A 23,894-nucleotide genomic window follows, 5' to 3' on the forward strand; every position below is an offset into this window, starting at 1 on the left:
CTTAGCAGACATAACTCTCCTCATATCATCGAAGGTACCGGTGTCTTGACCCAAGGAATCTCCCGGTTCTGAGGAAGACAGCAACCTCGTTGCGAGACCACAGGCTCCGAACCAGAGGACAGATCCGAGCTCATCTGCGCCTAAGCCCCAGGAGGAAGAGTCGGAACCAATGCATCGGTTCGGCTTTCCCCAGAACCGACAAAGTGTCGGCTCTGAGATTCTTCAAGCGGAACAAAGAAACAAGGTCAATGGGGCCGAGCACTGGGACAGGCTTACCTCTCAGTTCCGAGGGTTCCACAACCATCAGATCTTCTCCTTCCGGCTCCGAAGGCTCGGCTAGCCTTGAAGGAGGAGTAGTAACAGCCAATGTAACGGTCGCAGGCTTCGAAGTCAGTTGGGACGAAGCCAAGAGTAATTTGGCCAAAGCCAGGTTCTCTAAGAGCCTCTGCATCACATGGTCCACATCAATGACTGAAAGGTTCCCCGAAGAATGGGTCAAAGGAGCTGAAGAGGCCACCGACCTAAGGATCGGAAACTTTAAACCTCAACACCGGCTCCAGCACTGGGGTTTGACTCCGAGATATCAACTTGGTGCACGGCTCCAAAAACTGAGAGCGACTGCCTTTCTCCAGAGGTGCTTGGAACTGTGGACCTGGGTTCCACAGGACACCTTTGAAGACTTTGACCCCTTCGTAGACTTGGAGGTCTGGTCAGCCTTGTCCAATGCTTCCTGAAAGTCTGGCTTCAACAGCCCTCTATCAACCAACTTCCTTTGCATCGCTAATAGAACCCTGCCGCTGAAGGAGTGGCAGATAGAGCAATCCTCTTGTAAATATACTGGCCCCAAGCAATGCACACAAGAAACATGTTTATCCGTAATGGACATTTTTTGCCCACAGCTACACCTCTTAAAACCTGATTTCTGCTTCTGATCAGACATAATAGCAAGACCCCTATTATCAGGTCCATGATAAAGAGAAACACTAAAGGTACAGTAATAACAAGTATACCGTACTAAATGCAATCCACAGAACAACAATGTCTATCTATCTAGCTATAGGTCTAAATATCTATATAAAAAAACACACACTAAGAGAGTAAAGGGATAGGAAACACAAGTTGACAGAGCGTTGCCAACTAAAACGCAAAGGTAACACACAATATTAAACTAAAGAAATGGCCAAAGGCCCAAGAGCAACCACTCCAAGTTCTAAGAAATATAAATATATAAACACGTGATAGGCTATATGCCCCAAAAAACACGTAATATCTCTATATATATATATATATATATATATATATATATATATATATATATATATATATATACAGCAAAAATTTTGAAATGTTGTCCAAAGACAAGAAAAAAAAGGTTTACTGGACCAAGCTTCTCTGAAGATCGTGTGATCCGTTGCAGCGGCAAACTAGATCTGAGGTTAGTCAGAGAGCATCATGGGATAGGGACTGTGTCTCCAGCTACTCAAAGATCTTGAACTTGGAAAGCGGCCGACTCAGAGCCGATGGATCAGCTCCAAACCCAAGTGTAAGAACAAACGGCGAGATTGAACAATTTCACATCATATGTTTCAAAAAAAATTACAGAATTAGAGGACAGAGTACATAGGGAAAACCTGAGAGTTTTGGTGTACCCGAGAAGCTGGATGGAACATACTGTAATAATTTTATGAAAGTACAAATAAGCAAATGGACTGGTATTCCACAGCAGGTGTTGTTAATTGAAAGGGCACATCATGTGTATGTTCTAAACATGACTATGAAAAAACAACCTAGACCTTCAATAGTAAAGATGCAGCCATACCAACAGAAAGAGTTGATTCTGGCAAAACTGTGGCAGAAGGACAAAGTACTAAAAGTGGGAGACAGTAGAATGTTTGTGGAAAATACTCACTGTACACCAGCAGAAGAGAAGAAAATTTATTCCACTTGTGATGACCCACCACTGGACCAGTAATCAAGGAAAAGTGGGGTACATACACTGGGAAGTTAACAAGTACACAATAGTTCCAGATAGCTCTCTGCATCAAGTGCAGTTTCCCATAAAACACACAGAGATCACAGTCAGTATGGGGCTGGATTCTCCTTCTTTCTCCAGATCCCCAGTAAGACTCCCAACTGGCACAGCTATAGAGTTGAGATCTCAGCTGAGTGACCAAGCCAAGACCTGCCCTCTCTGTCCAACCATTGCATTGTGTCCCTGCCAAAGTAGCTGACACACACACTATTTGAGGTTTGATTTACACACAACACATGGGGGAGGCTGGAACAGGTTTACTAGCTATGCCTTTCTGCCCAGTCTAAAGGTAGCTACCATTGCCACCAGTTTTATCAGCTACTTTAAGGCCCCTTAACAAAGGTGTCCAATCTTACTGTGTAATATTAATATTAATACAAATGGTAGTTTGAACAAGAGCAAGAACTATTATGCTTGGCCCGCACAGTGTCATAGTAAATATGCAAGTGCTCTCATAACTTAAATATCTCTAGACAGATCAGCCACAATGAAAGATTTAAATATATTTAATAATAAATAATGAAAGAACAAGATTATACTAAATATATATTTAAAGTGACATCAAAGTTCAAAACCACAGGAAATATTTAAAACAGCATTGCAGGATAGTCTGAAATAAATAAAGGAAAATATCTAAACTAAGCTAAGCTTCACTGTATTCCTGACTGTATCTAAGAGAGTTACTATACTCTAGAAACTTACTTCTAGAACAAGGCAGATATGTGGTGAATGAATCTTGTTTTCAGGTCCAAGACATAATGCAGAATGCACTGTCTCACTAAGAGATTCTCAAAATAAAATATTACTGCTGCGATAGCTTGCAGAATGACATAATTTCTTGTCTTCTGACTCTACCCCAGGTGAGCCCCCACTGCTGGAAGCTGGCAGTATTTAGCATCTACCTGAGAAAATACATAGACCTCAGATCTTTGGCAGATGCTGGAAGTGATAACACAATTGTATTCCTCCACATTTCAAAGCTAGTAATTATTTCACCCTAAAGACAATACCAATACAGAAAGCTCCTTAGTACAAACATTGCAACAACTGCCTTGAAATGGAAAGATACCATATTTTATTGTGTAGCCATAAAGTAATTTAATTTCAGCTATTTGTCTGAGGTTAACCTGCGGTATTCTAGTTTCCACTGTTAAAATATATACATTTAAAGTTACAATAGTGCATGTACATTTCTATTCTATTCTAGTAGGGCACACTGTGTTTATATTTCAAAAAGCACTTTGCAAATACCCTTTTCGACACACACATTTATACAAGCAGTTTGATATACACATGACATGCGGTTCAATACATTTGAAATACAAACATGTTATATAAATTATGTTGATATTCACAAATGACATATAATTATTTACAAAATTCCAGATAGCTGTGCTGGCAGCATCTCCCTTTGTCACACTTGTCCCCCCCTTGAAGATTCAAGCTTGTTTTCCAAGTGATCCTTGGGAAGCGTTTGAGAAGGATGAGCCTATCTGGAATACATTACCCCCTACCCTGTCTTGAGATCCCATATGCCTTTGCATTGCTGACCCCATAACACTGTTGCACTGTCATATCATATGCCTGCAACCCTAGGCTTCACCATAGTAACTTGGGATTTTGCTAGCTGGCCTCCCTGTAGCCATAGATCCCCCTCTGACTCCCCTGCCTTCTACTGCAAATACACACGAGACCTCCCTGTTTGGTAGGTTTCATGGTGTTGACATGGTGCAGTTTGTGCCCCTGCCTCCTGCCTGAATTCTACCATGTAGTTAACACCACTGACCTTCCTTACCACTTTGAAGGGTCCCTCCCAAGCCTGCAGCTTGCTGTATCTGACAGGAATGAGAACCATAACCTGCTGCCCCACAGCATACTTTCTAGCTTCAGCAGTCCTGCCATACCAGACCTTTTTCTGCTGCCAAGCCCATGAGTTCTAAGCCTTTTTCTGAGGAGTAAGACATGCCACAGCAGACTCCTTGTGGGATTCACACTCACCTCCCACACATGCAATCAAATCTAGAGGTCCCTTCTCTGTGAGTCTGATGAAGCCCTTTGTAATGGTGAAAGCGCTTAGCAAGTAAATTTGTATGTACTTTGGATTAAACTACTGCCTAGTGCTTTGGACGTGGTTCTTTGTTGTTTGTTTCTTATCAGTTTTGTACCCTGTGGGTATACACTTTTGTGATTTGTGATATGAAACTCTGAATGTCTACTGTGTGGCTCTTTGAGAGTACAAACACCTTTAGTGACCATTCTTTACAGGCTGCAGGAGTTCAATATCCACACCACTGAATCCCAGTATGTGGATATCCCATCACTGCCACCAATAATGTGACAACCCACCACTGGACCAGTAGTTGAGGAGCCTCAATCCTCACTACTGGCAACAGTGGGGGATGTACATTGGAAGGATAACAAGTACATACATACTATTTCCAGATGCAGCTCTCTGCATCAAGTGCAATTTCCCTTAAAGGCACACAGAGACCACAGTCAGCACGGGGCTGGTTTCTCTCTATTTCTCCAGATCCCCAATAAGACTCCCCACTGGCACAGCTGTAGAATTGAGATCTCAGCTGAGTGGCCAAGCCAAGACCTCCAGCACCCTCTCTGTCCAACCAGTGCTACGTGTCCCTGCCAAGTAGCTGACACACACCTTGAGGTTTGATTTGTACACACACACACACACATCTGGGAAAGGCTGGCACAGGTTTACAAGCTATGCCCCTTCTGCCCAGACTCTAAGGTAGTTTTCACTGCCACGAGCCACTATTTATCTACTTTAAGGCCCTTAGCAAAGGGTGTCCAATCTTACTGTGTAATGTTACTATTAATCTAAATGGTAGTTTGACCAAGAGCAAGGTTATTAGGAGTAGCCCACAGTGTCATCAAATAATATACAAGTTCTCTAAGAGCTTAAAATATGTGTAGACAGACCAGCCACAATTGAAAGATTTAAATATATTTTAATAATAATTAATAAAAGAACAAGGAAAATACTCCTTAAACAATCAGTTACTTCTGACTTCAAAATTACAGGAAAAATTTAAAACAGCATTGCAGGACAGTCTCAAATAAATAAAGAAAAACATCTAAATTAAGCTAAGCTCTATTCCTGACTACATCTAAAAGAAACTACTGTACCCTAGTTAACTTACTTACAGAGCAAGTAAGGCAGATGTGATGAGTGGGTTTTCCAAGCTGATGTCAGGTCAAAGACAAATACAAAATGCACTGTGTCTCTGTCAGAGACTTCTTAAATTAATATCAAATATCACTGCTGGGTTAGCTTGCAGGATTACATCACTTTCTGTCACCTGACTGTAGTTACCAAGCTAAACTCCCATTGCTAGAAACTACCATCATTTAGCATCTCCCTGTGACAACACATAAACAAGGGTTCTTCTTAGATCTTTTTGGCAAATGGTGGAAGTTGTAAAATAATTTATATTCCTCCACATGTAAAGACAATACAAAAAACTTCTAGTTCTAGACATTGTGTCGGTTACTGCACTCACACTGAGAGATATCATCTTTTGTTTATAGCTCAGCTATAAAGTAACTTCATCTCAACCATTCTTCTGACATTTTGCAAGTTAATCTCCTGTGTTTATCTCCCCTATTAAACAGTTACAGTAGTATATAAAAATATATCTCTTCAGCACATGTCTATACAATATGACATACAGTTCTAATACATTTGTAACACAGGCTTATGAATCATGTTGATATTCACAAATGACACACAACCATTTACAAAATTCCAGATAGCTGGGCTGGCAGTATCTCCTTTTGTTACAATGACAATAGTGCTTTTCCATGTTTAGGCTTTCCCATCCTACTCCAATTTAGAAGGAACAATTATTTGGTTAAATCTCTTTCCCGTTATTTCTATAGCTGTTTTAATTTTTGTTTAAAATTCTGAAGCTTTTTACATTTCCAAAATATATGTTCCTGTGTAAATATTGGCTCCACATGATGGGCCACTGTTGATGTGACAACCCAATCCCATGTAGAAAATGAGAAAAAGAGGTTATGGATGGATGGATATTTGCCTTTCTTACACCTCATACCTCCAGCATATTTACTTACTTGCTTATTTATTTATTGACATATGTTACTGGGAAATTCTGAGTGGATCAGCGTATCCATTTTCAGCAGAGGCCCAGGGAGAAAAGCTTCAGGGACATAGCATTACATATATAGTATATAGCTACGGTACTGAAATAATACAAAAAAGTTTCATGAATTTGAGAAATGTGAAGAGAGAAAGAAAGGTTATAACAAAAGTGAGACGAAATGAGGGTAGGTAGATAGGAAGCTAAAATGGATTGGGGTACAGGGGTACTGGTAGATTGATCAAAACTAAAGAGTAATCTCATATCTCACTAGCCTGTGGGATAATCCTAACCAGCCTCTCTGGAGTATAAAAATATCTGTCCAAACACTTCCAAGCAAATATCCTGAATTTTTGTAGAGTATCTGTTTCCATTCTTCCCCAATTACACAGCAGCCCGTGATTTCTCACCATCCTAAACTCAGTTTTTCATCACACTGATTCTTTAGTTCTGTTTCAGCTTCATAAGTCCTACTTACAAATCTTTTCTCTGAAGCTGAATGTGATATTAACTCTAGTATAAATGTTATTAATATTGGTTTCTTAATTTGTGATACAATATTTCCTAAACACTCCTATCCTACTAATGTTATTCACAAGTAGTTTACTTAGTCCTCATCTTGTAAGTGGAAATCTAGTTTAACTTCTTACCATGTTTTCAGTTCTCCATCTTTTAGTGGTTGAAGAGATGGTTGGCAATAGATATGAGAGGGCAGTAACCTTTCTAGATTGCATGGTAAGATAGGAAGATGCTTTGTAGAGGATACTGAATTCCTAGTTTTATATGAATCTTTTCAATAATATTCCGGGTTTGTACATCAAATTTTAGATAATCATCTGTTGAAATCTCAGGTTGTTTGGTATGTGTGACAATAGCTAGAACAGTGTTTTGTGTGGATAATATAGTAAAGTTTTGTGATCAGGGTATTATTTAGGGATGAAAGGTAGAATTTTTGTTTAGGTTCAGCAGAAGATTGGATTGGTCTGGAAAATATTTGACGGAGGAGTAAGATTGTTGTGCACCAGTTTGTAATGCTGGCATGTTGGAGCCGAGCAGATTAGGTGAAGCCATTTGTGACCTGAACCAGGGAACCTTGAACCACTGCAGTTTAGAGGTTGTTTATGAACATTTTGAAGAGAGGAGGACTTAGGATTAAGCCCAGGGGGATATGAGTGGTTATAGGAAGGTAGAGTAAGTAAGATGTTTGTAACTTAGCACACTGTGTCCTATCCAAGAGATAGTTTTTAATCCATGTTAGCGAAGATGAGGAAAGGCCTAGGGAGAGTAATGTTTGTTTGAGCTTAGTATGGGAGACTGTATGGAATGTTCTTGTTAGATACAAGAATATGGAAGAGATTAGTTTATCTATGTCCTTAGTTGATTTCTTGAAAGAAGACCTTTAATGGTGCTATGTGAATGGTGAAAGCCATATTGGGTGGGAGAGAGTACGTTATTGTTCAGGAGATACTTTAGCAGTTGGGAATGTGTATATCTTTCAAGTATTTGTGACAAGGAAGACAGTATGGCTATTAGCTGATAGTTGAATAATTTCACTGAGTTTCCTCCTTTATGTAGTGTGATAATATCTGTTTTTCCATAGTTTGGGAGCATATGATTGTAACATGGGTCTGTTGATTAGTATCAATATGGAGAAGGCTTTAGCACCTATGGCAGATTTTAAGTATTCATCGGGAAGTCGATCAGCTGCTAATGTTGTATGTTTCAGTTTCGAAAATGATTTTTGTTATTTTAGTGGGGACTAGTTAAAGAAAAAAATGTTGAGGGACTAATTTGAATGTACTAAAGGTTATTTAATAGGTCATCTGTTAGATTCATGCTGCAGATGTTACTTTTATAAAGTGGGAGTTGAATTGTTGAGAGATGGAGTTTGTTTATGGTTGCTCAATATCCTTTTGGGTTAGAAAGGTTATTTTGAAGTTTGGTGAACAAATTTCTTTTGTCAATTTGGATGAATTTCTTGGAGAGATTTGTCAGTTGTATACATGTCTGTAGGAGGTTCCAGTTTTGACTTTATATCGTTGTTTAGATGGCATTATCTCTTCTTTGCATTATCTTTTTGGTGTTTCTAGTAAGCTAATGAGTTGGAGTAGATCTAGCACTTTTTTTGTTAGTGTAGCTTGACTGTTGAGAATATATAGAAAGTAAAAATTACGTTTTTCTAATGCATGATGTAGATTTAAGGTTTTTAGGAAAGACTAGTTAATCTACCTAAATGTAGAGGTAAAAAAGTTTAAATTGAAATTTGTGAGGTTTCGAACTAGGTTGTGCAATATGTTTTTGTAGCTTTTGGTACATTGTCGGATGTAGTATGTTAGACTGTGATTATTGAGGGAGTTTGGCAGTGAGCCTGTAACTGAGATTTTGAAAAGGATATTGCTTAATATCCGATGAAAGGTTGTATTCTTATTAGTCTTTTTATTGAATCAAGGGAATTAATTGATTAAAGTTATATAGATTTATGGTATTAGAGCCTTCATTTGTGTAGTTCAGTTGTTAAAATCATTTGAATATGATAGTTTCTTGACTGATATTATATGTGGTTCTTGATAGTATATCTTCAGTTATTAAGGACTTGGAATTTTGTGGGATGTAGACTGCAGTTATACACAGTGACCTCTTTGCTTTAAGCTTTAGTAAGGTAAACAGAATTTCTGTTTTGTCAAATTTGATCACGGTACGGGAGTAAATATAGCTCTCTAAAGTGTTAGCATAAATAATAGCTCTATCATCTCTTTTGTTTAATCTAGGAGACCTGATAATATTGTGTTGTTGATTTTATTTTAGCAAATGCTGATAATAATGTTTTAGCTTTTGCTTATCCATTGTAATTGCACTTTATGAATATTGTCAGTATAGCATGTATGATTATTTGCTTTTTTATTTATTTATTCATTTATTTATGTAAACCTTTTAAACATTCAGCTGTCTGTTTTCTTTCCAGTAGCAATCCAGGAGCACTAGTTGGTTAAGACTTTCTCAGAGACACACAGCAGGTAAATTGTGACTGAGGGACTTGAACCCAGAACCACAGGATAAAGCACATTAGCAGCTAATGACCTTAATCTCTTGTGCTTCACTGCCAAACAAATGAGTGTCCAAAAATATGGGGAATGAATGTTATGTGGCAGCTTGTTAAAACCTTTGCTTATCTGATGCACACATGATCGCAGGAATAGTTTTTCGCTATGGTGGGTAGATCACTCAAATTGAAGTATGTAACAGGTACTTTTGTGGACAGTAATATGAGCAACTCGTGGATGCTTCAGATATTTCTAAAGAAAAGCATGAATGAGTAAGAATGGTGATAACTGCAACTCTGTTGAACTGGTTGCCTGAGATTGGTACAGAAGTTTGTATCAAAAGCTAAAGTAAGAAGTTATGATGTCTGTCAGTTAGTGCATAGGATTAATGCTATGTGTTGGTAACAAGTCGATTCCTGGGCCGAGAGTATAAGATTTGATTCCTTCCACCTTCCTTTGCCGACTGTGTAATTCTGAGCAAGTCACTTAACTGGATAGTACTTCCAGGTCAGCCCTGAAAGGGGACACTTGTGTCCATCAGGCTTACCTAGTTAGCAAATGTATAAAACAAAAATAAATAAATTGAATAAAATATATTAGTTGTGGGGAAAGGAATGAGGAGTTCTTGGGCAGGAGAACATGAAGAGAATGCTGTTGATAGGGAGGAGAGGAATGGGAAAACTGGAGTTAATGGTGGGTAGCAATTAATGGTGGTGTTGTGACAGAGTATTACTGTGGTGTGATAGGGATAATGATGCTGTGTGGGCTCCAAAATGGAACTCTTAGAACCCACAAATTTAACACTGGTCTTGCCTAAAAAGTACATGGAAGCCGAATGAAATATAGCGTTCACTATAAGATAAGCTTGATGCAACAGTGTGTAGTAAGTCTTTTTGTACTTAGTCACTGAAAGAAAGGCTTATTGTACTCTGTAATTTTATAGTGTTAACATGAGCAGAAGATGCTAGACCACTAAAATAATGACATCTGATCCCTTACAGTTCTTTTGAAATTCACGTGTAGTTGTTTTGTAAATAACCTTAAGATTATTTACTTCTTAAATTGTATTGATACTGATGTTATATTTTGCTTATAGAATTTTGTCTTGTTTAGACTGTTAGTCTGAAAAGAGGTTACCTCCCACTGTACAGCTAGCTAAAAAAGATCCATGAGCCTCGTGCCTGAGCCCTGTGCTTCATTATGCTGCAAAATATTTCCTCAGGGACCCCTAACTTATTTTCTTAAGTTTGTTCTCACCTTGTACTTTTACTGCTCTTTTGTAGATTTGCTTTTCTACAGCTAGAGAGTTTCACCACCAGTGTTTTTTTTATTAATTTATTTATAATTCACTGGGCACAGGTGGCTACTTTCGAAGGAAACTGAGAGACAAAAACAAGGAGTACAGTGGCATTTGCAAAAAATGTTTAACAGAACTGATTCAAGTAATTAATAGTTATTATCCCTTGATAATTTTTTTGTTTAATAGTCAGAAATATCAGGAGAATAAGTCACTGGGATGGCACAGTCACAGAATAATTTCACTGTCTTCCTCTCAGGTGTAAAGATGTGTGCACTCCTTCCTATGACAATAGTGAGTTATTTATTTTTACATTTTATAACCATTCATCCCCAGCTTGGGTAACATAGTGACACAGTTTGATAAGAATTGCAGATTTATAAACTTGAGGAAGTAGTGAACAGTATAATACAGATCAGTGGTTACATTTGACTTCAGGTTCATGAATACGGATGTGAGATGTTGGTTGTAATGTAAAACAACAGTTTGCAGAGATTTAGCAGACTGCCTGTAATTAGAACAAGTAGGTTGCGGTGGTGGTGCTGCGGTAGCATTGTCACCTCACAGTAAGACATTGTCCTGTTTGATTCTCAGCTAGAGCGTCTTCTGTGTGGAGACATGCGTGAATGGGAGTACCTTTGTTGAAGGTTGTGCATCAGGGCCGGCAACTCGGCACGTAAAAATCTACTGCCAATCATTAGTGGACCGGAGTTCCACTGTGGCGACCCCTAACTGGGAAAAGCCGAAAGACACAAACTTCATTTTGCAGTATGGGTGATACCACAGGGACTAATGTCCTGGGATTAAGCAGCAGACAGACTAATATATGAATCACTAGGCTGACAGTAGACTTACGCTAAAGAGTAATATTCCTGAGCTTAAACAGCAGACTGATATTTAACTCACTAGTTTGAAACCAGGCATTGTAAAGAATTACAACTGATGAGAAACAAGTCAGTTGAGGATAGGCTGGAATGGAGGAAAATGGGAAGATATGGCAATGTCATTTGAAAGCATTTGTAGTAAGATGATTATAGATGTTTGGACAGATATTTTTCAAAAGATGCTAGGGTTGCTTTGGAGTGAATGCTTGGTGGGTGGAATTCCAGATCACTAAGCCTAACATTTAGAATACTTGTGCAGTTAATGTAAACATAGGGTTTTGAAGCCGGGGGAATGACTTCTTGATGAGAAGTATGTATTGGACTGTGATAGTTTACTAGCTAGAGGAGGGAAAAATTTGTTGTTAAGGATAATATAGCTTTTAGTTGCAAAATGGTAGGTTGCACATAGCATGATAAGTAGCATTTTAACTGAGGATAACAAGTAACAATGGAGATTTTGATCAAAGTGGATAAATCTACAGTTTACATCTGTTAGAAAATGAAGTCGAGGGGACAATATATCTGAGGTTCGGTATTCGGTTTCTTTATTATGTCATTTCTAGAATTGATTGTGAGATGGTTGTCAAATTTGTACACACATTTACGCTTGGTGAGAAGGTATAAGGTGCTTTAGTGTGGGGGTGAGATTGAGATGCTGATCTTGATTAACACTAAGTTTTAAAACTGAATTGGTAAGGACTGGGTTGTTTTAGGAATCATTTACCTGTAATGTTGTCTATTGAGGTGTACCAAATGTCACAGTATTAGTTTTCCAGAAGTTTACTAAAGGTTTTGCTGTTGAACCAGTGGTATAGTTGGGCAAAATATTGTTGTAAGTCACCTTGTAGTTCTGTGATGGTATTACCTGCCTTTAGTCAAAGAAGGTTATCTATGTACAGGATTATTGCTTTGTTGTGAATTGATTAATCAAAAATGGTAGGGTTTAGTATAGACCCCTCGAATGTATCTGAAGTAGGGGAGATCTGTGTATGAGGGGAGATCTGTGTATGAGTATGCTTTTGGATGTTGACTTTTGTTTGCCTGAATAGTCCTTGAAGCAGGTTGAAGTGGAGTTATGGAAAACATTTATCTGAAGTTGTTAATCTTCTTCCTATTCATCTCTGATGGGTTCGGTTCTGAGCCCTGGGAACCGAGTCAGCCTAATACCAAGCTCGCGTACACCAAAAACTCTCGAGCTAAGCTGCTACCCACAATGCCCTTCTCCCAGTTACCTCAGATCTCGTTTGCCATGCAGCCATATAGCAGCATTTCACCAAGCTCTCCAGCTAAGTGTTGTATTTTTTCAAAATTTTCAGTATTTTACAAGTTTTTCTCTTAAAAACTCTTCTATACCTACTTATCTTAACCAGCTCTACCCACGGGTATCTTCTTTTTAGCATTGTTGGTAACTCTCTTCTTTACCCTTGTGGTACTCTTAGTGCCACTGTTAGTATTTTTCTCTTTTCCTTCCCTTCTCTATCCTTTTTTGGAGTGGTGAATTGTTTTTCTGAGTATGTCTGAAAAGAAAAGGACTTCGGGGTTTAAGCATTGCACTTCCTGCAATGGTAAACTCCCCAGTAGCGACCTGCATGAGGAATGTGTATATTGTCTGGGGGCTGCCCACTTATCTGTGAAACCTCCCTGTCAGATTTGTGTCAGTTTCAGTCAGCAGATGCTGAATGAAAGAAGAAATAAACTTATTTTGAAAGGCCTGCTTCCTTTTTTTTCTGAGGCTCTTTCTGCGTCGGAGGTCTCAACCCCTCCATCTAAGGACAAAAAAGTCCTCATTCTGACCCTTCTTCACTGGCTGGTGATAAGGGCAAGCCTCATAAGCACAAGGCCCATAAGTCTTCCACGGAGCACAAGATCGCCTACTCTGTTCCGACCACCTTGGCTCTGAGTTCTGCTCCAGTGGTCTCTACAGACATTTCGATGACTTCCACATTGGCGCCACCCTCAGCACCGACTGTTACGGTTCCAACTGTGATTTCCACTCCAGTCTTATTGCCTGCCATTACCTTGGCACCAGCGTCTCCCATCTCCGTTCTGAGATCTGTACCAACCACTTCTTTGGAGCCAATAATGACTTCCACTCCAGCTATTCCCTCAGCTCCAAGCCCTTTCTCGGCACCGATAGTCCCCCTTTTGCCTGTTTCGAAACTGGAATCCTCTGTGCCGACTTTTACTACACCATAGACCCAGTACTTCCAGTCTTTGGATCCATTTTCAGGACAAGCCTTTATTTAGCCCCTTTTTGGACCAACTTGACTCCACCTCAGGAGTGTCAGTAAGGTCCACCAGGAGTCTATCTGAATTGGATGTGGTGCGCCTGTTTGATCAGCTGCTGACAGCTAGAGGGATTACAAATTTTCCTAAAACCCATCCCACTCCAGGTTTTGCGTCCATTGCCCCTGCGACTCCCACGTATTCTCCTCCCTTGGACCCTTCAATTCCGAGGCCCATAGCTCCGTCTGCGGGAGGACTCCTCTCCTCGGCACTGACCTTCTCTGAGGCCCCTTTGGGTTTCGGTTCCTTCGGAACCACCCTTTCCTCAATCTCATGCCTGGGGGGGTGGAACCCCCGGCTCCAGGTACGGTTCCAGTTGTTTAATTGGTTCCATCTTCAGACCTGAGGGTGACTCCAGCCCCAGTTTTGCTTGAGGGCTCCATCCCTGGGAGCGGGCCGCGCGGAATGGGGTGTGGCCTGGTTCCGAGATTGTGTTCCTCGGTTCTGGGCTCCCATTCCTCAGGTGGGCCTGCCTTCCGGGTGATAGAGAGGGTGCTTGCTTGCTTGGGAAGTGCTCCTCCTATGTCGGACCTTCCCCCTACTCCTTCTGAGCTGCAGCTATCATAGGCCACCCCCCAGGACACTGAGAGTGCAAGCCCCAAGAAACCCCTGTACAGGCTAATCTCCTTTCTAAGTCTTCTTCAGTTGCTCCCACTGAAGAACCACCTCAGAAACGGACATGTAAGAGGAAACACATGGACTCCCCAGAGGAATCCGTCACTGAGGATATGGACTACGATGATGGGGAAGGGTCCCCACGGTCACCCCCTGATGATGTCTTCTTTGGAGACATCCTGGAAATTTTGAGGCAGAGAGGTGACTGGAAGCCCTCCAACCCTTCCTCAGAGGAATCTGTATTCCTGCAGGTCTTCTGCTCTCTACCCTCTACTTCTTGGTTGACCCCCCCCCCTGCCAATGAACTAGTCAAGCCCAGCAGGCGTGGAAGAACCCTGATACTGTTGAGGCCATTCCCCGGAGACCAGACAAGATACTCTCCCCTCCAGAGGAACAACCCCATTGGTCTAGAGGCTTACCAGTAGATGCTATGGTGGTGGTGGCTGCCACAAAAAAAGACCTTGAGGAGGAAAGTCCTGCTGTCCGTTCAACAGAGTCCCGAGCGGTGGACAGATTAGGGAAGCGAGTTTTTGCTTCAGCGACCTTTGCTGTCAGGTCTCTGAATTACTTGGCACATTTTACAAGGCTCCAAAGAGATCTCATCTCTGAACCCTCTGGGACCCTCACAGGTCAGTTTTCTGATGGGGCATGTGATAAAGTTGCTTCCCAGCTTGCTACCCTAGAGTCGGTCTCCAATCCGTCCATGAGGTTACTGTCCCATGCAACCAAAGGGGCGGCTAGAGCTGCGGGTAAAGGTGTAGTTATGAGACTGCATGCTTGGATGCGCATTTGTGACCTCGTGGACTCCTTCAAGTTTTCCTTCTTGAACCCCCCTATCGAACCATCCACTCTGTTCAGTTCTAAAGTGAAGGACACATTAGCCAGGTGCGAACAGGACAGAAAAATCTTGTCTGCCGTTGCCCTACGTTTTTCCAAACATTGGCGCTCTTTCTCCAGGAACCAGAGGAGTGGAAAGATATGGCACAAAAAATCTTGAGGCCCTTTCCGTAGTGCACATGGTGAGGATTCCCCCACAGGCAGAGGGGGTTCCAATAATGGAAGATGCCCCTTTTGGGGCAGAGGGGGTCCCTGAAATCAGGACTCCAGGGATTCTTTATCAGCGCTCCTGAAGTGCTGCCTGATTGCTTTCCTCTGGAAGCAGTCGAGGCTCATTTTTCTCTGCACCAAGCTGCCAGGCACTCTATTACAAACAATCAGTCGGTGTAGAGAATAATTTCCAGAGGTTATTACATCCCTCTAATCTCTTATCCAAGACCTCCAGAATGCCTTCCCAATGTTCCACTCAGTCAAAGGGAAGAGGTAGCTTCAGAAATAAGAAAGCTGTGTCTAAAATGAGTCATCCAACAAGTCCCCCCAGACCAGTGCGGATCCGGTTTGTACTCCAGATTCTTTTTGGTGCTAAAAAAGACCGGGGACTGGAGACTCACTTTGGATCTCAGCCAACTAAACAAATCAGTAGTTCAGACCAAATTCTGCATGGTCACGATACAATCCATTCTCCCATTTCTTCAGGAGGGTGTGTGGATGTGCTTGATAGATCTCCCGGATGCGTATTACCACATCAAAATGGACAAGTGCTCCAGGAGTCTCTCTCACTTCCGGCTGGGAGCTAGTCATTACCAATTCATAGCCCTGCCATTCAGTCTCTCGACGGCCCCCAGAGTGTTCACAAAATGCCTAGCAGTGGTGACAGCTCATTTGAGACTTCAGGGATTCCAGGTGTTACCATATCTAGACGATTGGCTCCTCTCCTCCCCCCACCAAGCGCGTACTGGTCAGGGCCCTCCGCTACACTGTAGCACTGGTGGAGTTCCTAGACATCACAATACACTGGGAAAAATCCAACCTTCATCCTACCCAACAATTGAAATTTATAGGAGCGGTATTCAGTACTCAAACAAGTCAAGTCTCTCTTCCTCCTCATAGACTTCAGAGATTAAGGTTACAAGTGCAAGTGATACTCTGTCGAAGGAATGCGTCTGCAAGGGAAGTTCTACAGGCTCTGGGGTCTGTGGCGGCAGCCATCCTGATTGTCCCCCTAGCAAAATTGCATATGAGACTACTACAGTGGCTCCTTTTGTCCCAGTGGGTATCCAGTCTCCACCCCCTGAACTCACAGATCCTCATCACCAATTCCTGCAAACAAGATCTCCTCTGGTGGATGAGAACAGATGAAAATATTTGGTGCTGCCCCTTTCAGACTCCCCAACCCAATGCCACAGTGACCATGGATGCTTCCCTGATAGAGTGGGAAGGCCACTTCCAGGGAAAGACAGTCCAAGGTGTGTGGTCCAGCTTAGTGGTCAACTTGCATATCAATGTCCTGGAGTTGAGCAATGCTGTTAGCTTTGCAGGCACTTCATCCGCTCCTTCCGTCAGGAACTATTGCAATACAGTCGGACAAAATGTCCATTGTCTGGTACATAAACAAACAAGGAGGGACCAAATCCTACCCCCTATATCGCGAGGCCATGAGAATTTGGCATTGAGCAATAGCTTCCAACTGCTTTCTAATTGCACCGGATATCCCAGGGAACTCCAGCTTGATTGTGGACAGGCTGAGCAGATGCATCCTCTGTCTACACGAGTGGTCTCTCAACCCTAACGTGATGGCAGAAATCTTCAGCCATTGGGGCCAGCCTTGCGAGCTTTTCACTTCCCCTTCAAACAAAAAATGCAGCTGCCATCTTTCCCCCAGACGGGGAGTCACTGAGAGACGCTTTGACTCACGACTGGCCCACGGGTCTCCTCTATGCTTATCCTCCAATACCTTTGATACCACTATTTTTAAGGAAAGCAATCTGGTTGAGATGCAAAGTAATCTTCATTGCTCCATTCTGGCCTCTACAAGTGTGATTTTCCTTCCTCCGGCCTCACCTGTTACAACCTCCTTGGATCCTGGACACTCAGGACCTAATATCTCACCCACAAGGGCTAATTCCCCCAAATCTATCCACTCTCAGGCTGACTGCTTGGTTTCTCCACTTCCGTTAGTTGCCAGGCAGGAAACCCTCTCCTCACCTGTCTGCAATATTATTCTGGCCTCCCATAAACCATCCACCAGAAAACTCTACAGAGACAAATGGAAAAGATTTGCTATCTGTTCTTATAATCAGATGCTAGATCCTTTTTCAACTCCTACAGCTGCTATACTTCAGTATCTTTCTGAGTTGTTTGACAATGGGGCATCAGCTTCTACTATTAGAGTCCATTTAGCAGCTATTTCCAATTTCCATAACGGCTCGGATGGCGTTCCTCTTATGTCCACCCGCTTTTGCAAGACCTTCCTCAAGGGAGTTTTCCATAGCAGACCTCCTATCAGGCAACCTGTAGAGACATGGAATCTCTCTCTGGTTCTACAGTCTCTCTGTCTACCCCCCTTTGAGCCTGCTGCGACATGTGATCTTAAATTCCTGTCATGGAAATCTCTGTTTTTGGTAGCGGTCACATCAGCCAGACAGATATCTGAGTTTTAAGCCTTATGCATCAAGAGCTCGTATCTAATCTTCCATAAGGGCAGAGTATCCCTTCGTACTAACCCATCCTTTCTCCCTGAAGTAATGTCTGACTACTCTGTTAACCAGTCCATTGAGCTCCCTGTGTTTTTTCAAATTATTCCAACAAGGGAGAATTCTGTCTACATTCATTGGCCGTACATAGACAACTACGTTTCTACTTGGACAGGACTAAATCTTTCCGCAAGTCGGTTCAGCTTTTCATTTCCTTTTCTGGTCCAAGAGTGGGATGTGCTGTATCAAAAGTTACTTTATCAAAATGGCTCAGAGATTATATTACCTTTTCATACTCCCTAGCGAATAAATCTAAACCTGTTCATATCAAAGCTCATTCAACTAGGGCCGTTGCAACTTCGGTTACCTTTCACTCCAGGGCTTCCATGGATAACATTTGTGCAGCAGCCATTTGGGCTAAACCCCATACTTTCATCAAGCATTACAAATTGGATTTGTTCTCCAGGGGAAGAATGGCCTTTGGCTCAATGGTTCTCAGGAATGTTCTTCCATAGGGGCCACCCAGGTTCTCCAAGTAGCTTGGGATTCTGTCCCATCAGTGATGAATAGGAAGAAGATTAACAACTTCAGATAAAGAAATTATGTCTTACCATAACGTTCCATCTGAGTTGTTGATCTTCTTAGAGTCATCACACTCTCCCACCAAAGGCTCCTGGTGGATCTTCTGGGTCCTTGGGGTGTTTCAGCGTTTCTGCGCAGAAATGGCCTCTGTTTTTCTGTTCTCTTCTATATGTTGCATGCAAACTCTATCTGAGGTAACTGGGAGAAGGGCATTGTGGGTAGCAGCTTACCTCGTGAATTTTTGGTGTACGCGAGTTTGGTATTAGGCCGACTCAGTTCCAAGGGCTGAACCCATCAGTGATGACTGGAAGATCAACAACTCATACGGAACGTTATGGTAACACACAACTTCTTTGTTTCTACTTTGTTGATTAGAAAGTTATGACTAACGCTGATAAAATGTCCATTACAAACTGACAAACAGTTCCAATTAACTTACTTTTGCCCTGTTAAGGGTGATGTGCAGAGCTGTAGTAACTACAGAGTGATTAAATTGATCAGTCACAGCATGAAGTTATGGGAAAGAGTAGTGGAAGCTAGGTTAAGAAGGGATGTGATGATTAGTGATCAGCAGTATGGTTTCATACCGGGAAAGAGCACTACAGATGCAATGCTTGCTCTGAGAGTGTTGATGGAGAAGTACAGAGAAGGTCAGAAGGAGTTGCATTGTGTTTTTGTAGACTTGGAGAAAGCATATGACAGGGTGCCTAGAGAGGAGTTGTGGTATTGTATGAGGAAGTTAGGAGTGTCAGAGAAGTATGTAAGAGTGGTACAGGATATGTACGAGGGTAGTGTGACAGCGGTGAGGTCTGCGGTGGGAGGGACGGATGCGTTTAAGGTGGAGGTGGGATTACATCAACGATCAGCTCTGAGCCCTTTCTTATTTGCAATGGTGATGGACAGGTTGACAGACAAGATCAGACAGCAGTCCCCGTGGACTATGATGTTTGCAGATGACATTGTGATCTGTAGTGAGAGTAGGGAACAGGTGGAGGAGACCCTGGAGAGATGGAGATATGCTCTAGAGAGAAGAAGAATGCAGATCAGCAGGACTAAGACAGAATATGTGTGTGTGAATGAGAGGGAGGATAGAGGAATGGTGAGGATGCAAGGAGTAGAGGTGGCAAAGGTTGATAAGTGGAAATACTTGGTATCAATAATTCAGAGTAATGGTGAGTGTGGAAGAGAGGTGAAGAAGAGAGTACAGGCAGGATGGAGTGGGTGGAGAAGAGTGTCAGGAGTGATTTGTGACAGACGAGTACCAGTAAGAGTGAAAGGGAAGGTCTACAAGAGGGTAGTGAGACCAGCTATGTTATATGGGTTGGAGACAGTGGCATTGACAAAAAGGCAGGAGTTAGAGCTGGATGTGGCAGAGTTAAAGATGTTAAGATCTGCACTGGGTGTGACGAGGGTGGACAGGATTAGGAATAAGTATATTAGAGGGTCATCCCAGGTTGGAAGGTTTGGAGACAAAGCCAGAGAGGCAAGATTACGTTGGTTTGGACATGTGCTGAGGAGGGATGCTGAGTATATTGGGAAAAAGATGCTAAGGATGAAGCTACCAGGTAACAGGAAAAGAGGAAGGCCTAAGATAAGGTTTATGGATGTGGTGAGAGAGGACATGCAGGTGGTTGGTGTGACAGAGCAAGTTGCAGAGGACAGGAAGAAATGGAAACAGATGATCTGCTGTGGCGACCCCTAAGGGGAACAGCCGAAAGAAGTTGATGGCTGTTTATGTAGTCGGTTGCTTTCATCAGGGCTATAAACATTGAAAGAGTCAAAGGCCATGTTGGAAATGAAAGAGAATCCTGTTAAATTTAATATAAGAAACAGTCGAGTGTATAGCATTTTTTTAAGAATTTAGTTATGGGTCAGAAAATGGTCATGGGTACTTGGGTTTGATACTTTTGTGTAAGTGTTAATGATTGCAGTTTTCCATTCCATTTTACAAGTATGGAGTTGTTTTCTACATAATCAGTGCTTGGAAGATTTATAAGTTGTTTGTAAACTAGGCTCTGTGAAACAGCAGAGAAAAATGAATAGGATATCAGGTTTAGATTGTTGTGGTTTCATATAACGGGCAGTTTGCCTGGTCCAGTTTATTTTATTTTACTTGGTCAATATTCGTGGCTTGTCTTGTTCCTATTTTATATAATAGTGTTTTTGGTTGGGATAGTAAGCTTGCCTATAAATAGTCTTAATCCTGTTTTGCCTCAACTTAAATGCTGGCTCACTGGAATGTATGACCTGAGCAAAGGACAGTGTTCCCTGTCAGTGTATGTTAGCACTGCAGTGTGTTGAAAACGTTTGAGGTGTGAAGGAGGAATATATATATATCTGTTATCACTGCTATTAATCAGAATATAAAATGTTTGAAAATGTGTTGAGTGACCGCCTTTCCCAGAACTCTTTAGAAAAATTCCTCTTTGAGAATGCATTGTGGCTAAAAAATATGAAAAATTAACTTTCATAAGATAAATGGATTAGAATCTTTTCAATATCTGGAAAACTATGATCATACTAAGAATTAGCCTCAGACATGATGCATACAAGAGTGAGAATTTTGATTACTGAAGCTGGTTTATCCAGGAGTGTAGCTTATCTCTGACCTCTCACATTAATCTTGTGTTCATTTACTTTCCAGTTTGTGCATGTTCTGAACATGGTGACTGCTGTGATGGACACCTACACTGTAGCAGAAGATGAGAAGTTGCTGTCTCTTCAGCTTCGTATTCATACAGATTCTGGCATTTTGATAGAAAATCAAGAACTTCTACTTGAGACCGGCATCGCCCTAGATCCAATGAAACCTGTTTTGCAGTCTATTATGGATAGTAAGGTAAGACACCTAATATATGGTAAACAACAATGAAATCTACATGATTTTGTTGGATTACTGACAGAGTGATAAGAGCGTCATAAAATTCAGTGATAGATGGGAACATTTAATTTCTTGGCTGATGGTAGAAGTAGGAGGAATTTAAGTTGTTCCATGAACAATTAAGTCTAGTTGAAACCAGCTGAAGAAAATACAGAAAAGTCTATACTGCATTACAGCGAAAACACACATCTTTCTTATTTTCCACTATTAAATGTGCCATTAAATATCATCTGGTGATAAACCTGTCTAAATAAATAATCAGTGTATATATTTAAGAAAAAGGGTGACCATCTGATTTGAGCTTGAAATAATATTGCTGTCTTCACAGGAGAGCAAGTGGAGAGCAAATTATTAGTTTTACTATAAGAAGTTAAGGACTTGTCAGTGGCAAATAGTTGCACTGGTGATATTGCATAGTAACATTAGTGTATTTAGATCAGCCATGGAAAAAAAAAAATCTGTTACAAAAAATAAATTTCACACCACATGAAAATAATGGTTTTAAAAGTCAGTCAGTCTTAGATGATTTGACTGAAACTGCAAGTGATGTGATTGACATTAGTTGGTTATCCTAGGTCCTTTTAGATTTCCATTATAACTTGGTACTTAATGTTGTCACCATTTTATTTTATCTGTTAACAATGGATTCTGGATTGTAATGTTTTCATGTTTTATCTGTATGGAATTGCACCCATTCAGCAAACCCCCTACCAGTAGCAAAACTGTATGTTAATTAAAATCAAACCAGACATGTTATCTTCACCACTAATAGCCACATAACAATGGTTGTGATTAAAGCATTACTCCAGCTAGTGTTTTTCTGTCTACATCCTCCTCCTTAGTCAACAAAAACAATTGGCTATAGACCACAAAAATAGCCTACATCAGATTTAACCACAAAGAGACAAATGAATGTTTAAATATAGAACACTAACCATTGCTATCAGCATTTACTTCTACTGAAAGGACACTGTCCAGCTAATTCATAACTAATCCCAAAAAGGCAAACTTCTCTTGCTTTTGTAACCTGTTTCTGTGGCATAGAGAGATAATCATTAGTTTGCCAAACGAGGTACTCTCTCTACTACTTTGGCTAGCAGAAACCGGCACTTCAGGAAAACAAAATTACCTCAGGGTTGAATGATCCCCTGCTAACACGAGAATGGCAGTTATCCAGTGCTGGAACTAATTTAGTTTAGTATACTATGCAAAAATGTTTGTCAACTAGGTAATCTGATTAATATCTTTTTCTCACAAATCCTAAATTGAAGCTGTCACCAAATGTGCCCAACTCAATTACAATGGAGGTGCAGTTGGAGAAGCAATTGAGGATCGTTATATAACTCACCTGACTGCAACCTCCAATCACATCTCCGATATATATGTGTTAGGCGTGTTTGGTGACAGCTTCAATCTTCGCTGTGAGAAAAAGAAAATGCACCTTGCACTGAAAGTGGAAACTGAAAAATTTACTGTTTTGTAGTACATGTTTCTGTTTTTAACAGAACACAGTGTATTTTGTTTTCCACAGCTCAGTGAAACTTTCACTGAAACAGTAAAAAATAAATAAATAAAATTCAGAACAAAGGGATATGAAAGACAAGAACTCACCCCAGACTCAGGAATGTGGAAATACAACTCACTGCAGTATAGTCTAACAAGGGCATATGAGTAAGGGAGCCAGCCAGGAAATGTGTAGTTTTAGCAGAGCAAACTCGGGGCCAATTTTGGGGAAGCCGGTGCTAAACGGAGCTTATTTCCCACCAGTTCTCATACATTCCAGGTGGCCAGTGTAAAATAAAACAGTCTGTCCAAACACACAAACTAGCATTTTGTACAGTTTGGCATTTCTTAAACGTTTACAAGAGTAGAAAATGCATTCAGCTGTCACGTGCAACATTTATGATGGCGCACATCTTTGAACAGCTGCAATGCCACAATACAGTCTCGTAATGCAAAGGAAGGATAGCAAAGTTATAGGAAATGAGACAAGCAGACTTGTTTGCTGTGAGAAGAAGGAAAGTACAGTTGTGTACACTTACCATAAATGTAGATGTTCGAGTGTCTTCACTGTTGCAGTCATGACTGTAGGGTTCTCCCCTGCCGACAGGCAGTCCTCGGTCGGCCAGAATCCCAAAGTCTGGGTCCGGCGTCGGCTGTTCAGCCATGCTCCCTGACGTCAGAGCGCCAGGAGTACAAAGCTGACAGCCAACGCCATGTTCTCCAGTTTTTCTTGCCCCAGATGTCAGGAGTCCAACAATGAATAAGGTCCCATACCCTTTGCAAATACACCTCAGAAGAATGGAGGAAAAAGGAACCACACAAAAGTAAAAATAAGAGGGGACAGGAGGGAGGGAAACCCAGACTGCAACAGTGAAGACACTCGAACATCTACATTTATGGTAAGTGTACACAACTGTACTATGTTCATCGTGTTTCACTGTTGCAGTCATGACTGTAGGGTAGAATCCCAAAGCAGAATGAAAGGGAGGTGGTCATAAAGAAGAAGGCTAAAAGGCCCTGCAAGACTGCAGAAGCAAAGCCTGCCCTAGACTTAGAGTAGAGAGGTAGATTGTAGTGCTTTGAAAAAGTATGCACTGATCTCCAAGTTGCAGCTTCCAAAAT

General features: G+C 41.3%; 1 protein-coding gene across 2 annotated transcripts in view; it reads left to right on the forward strand.

Moving 5' to 3' along the window:
* The window catches only part of IKBKB (inhibitor of nuclear factor kappa B kinase subunit beta), a 1,482,168-nt gene that overhangs the window by 912,500 nt on the left and 545,774 nt on the right, over positions 1-23,894 (forward strand). For both annotated transcript variants that reach the window (XM_044082985.1, XM_044082984.1), the window contains one exon: positions 21,033-21,227. In XM_044082985.1, coding sequence (XP_043938920.1) covers positions 21,033-21,227 — 195 coding nt within the window. The remainder of the gene's footprint in view (positions 1-21,032; positions 21,228-23,894) is intronic.

This window comes from Protopterus annectens, chromosome 9.part0 (genome assembly GCF_019279795.1).
Source record: "Protopterus annectens isolate FY-2018-M chromosome 9.part0, PAN1.0, whole genome shotgun sequence".
Taxonomy (NCBI): domain Eukaryota; kingdom Metazoa; phylum Chordata; order Ceratodontiformes; family Protopteridae; genus Protopterus; species Protopterus annectens.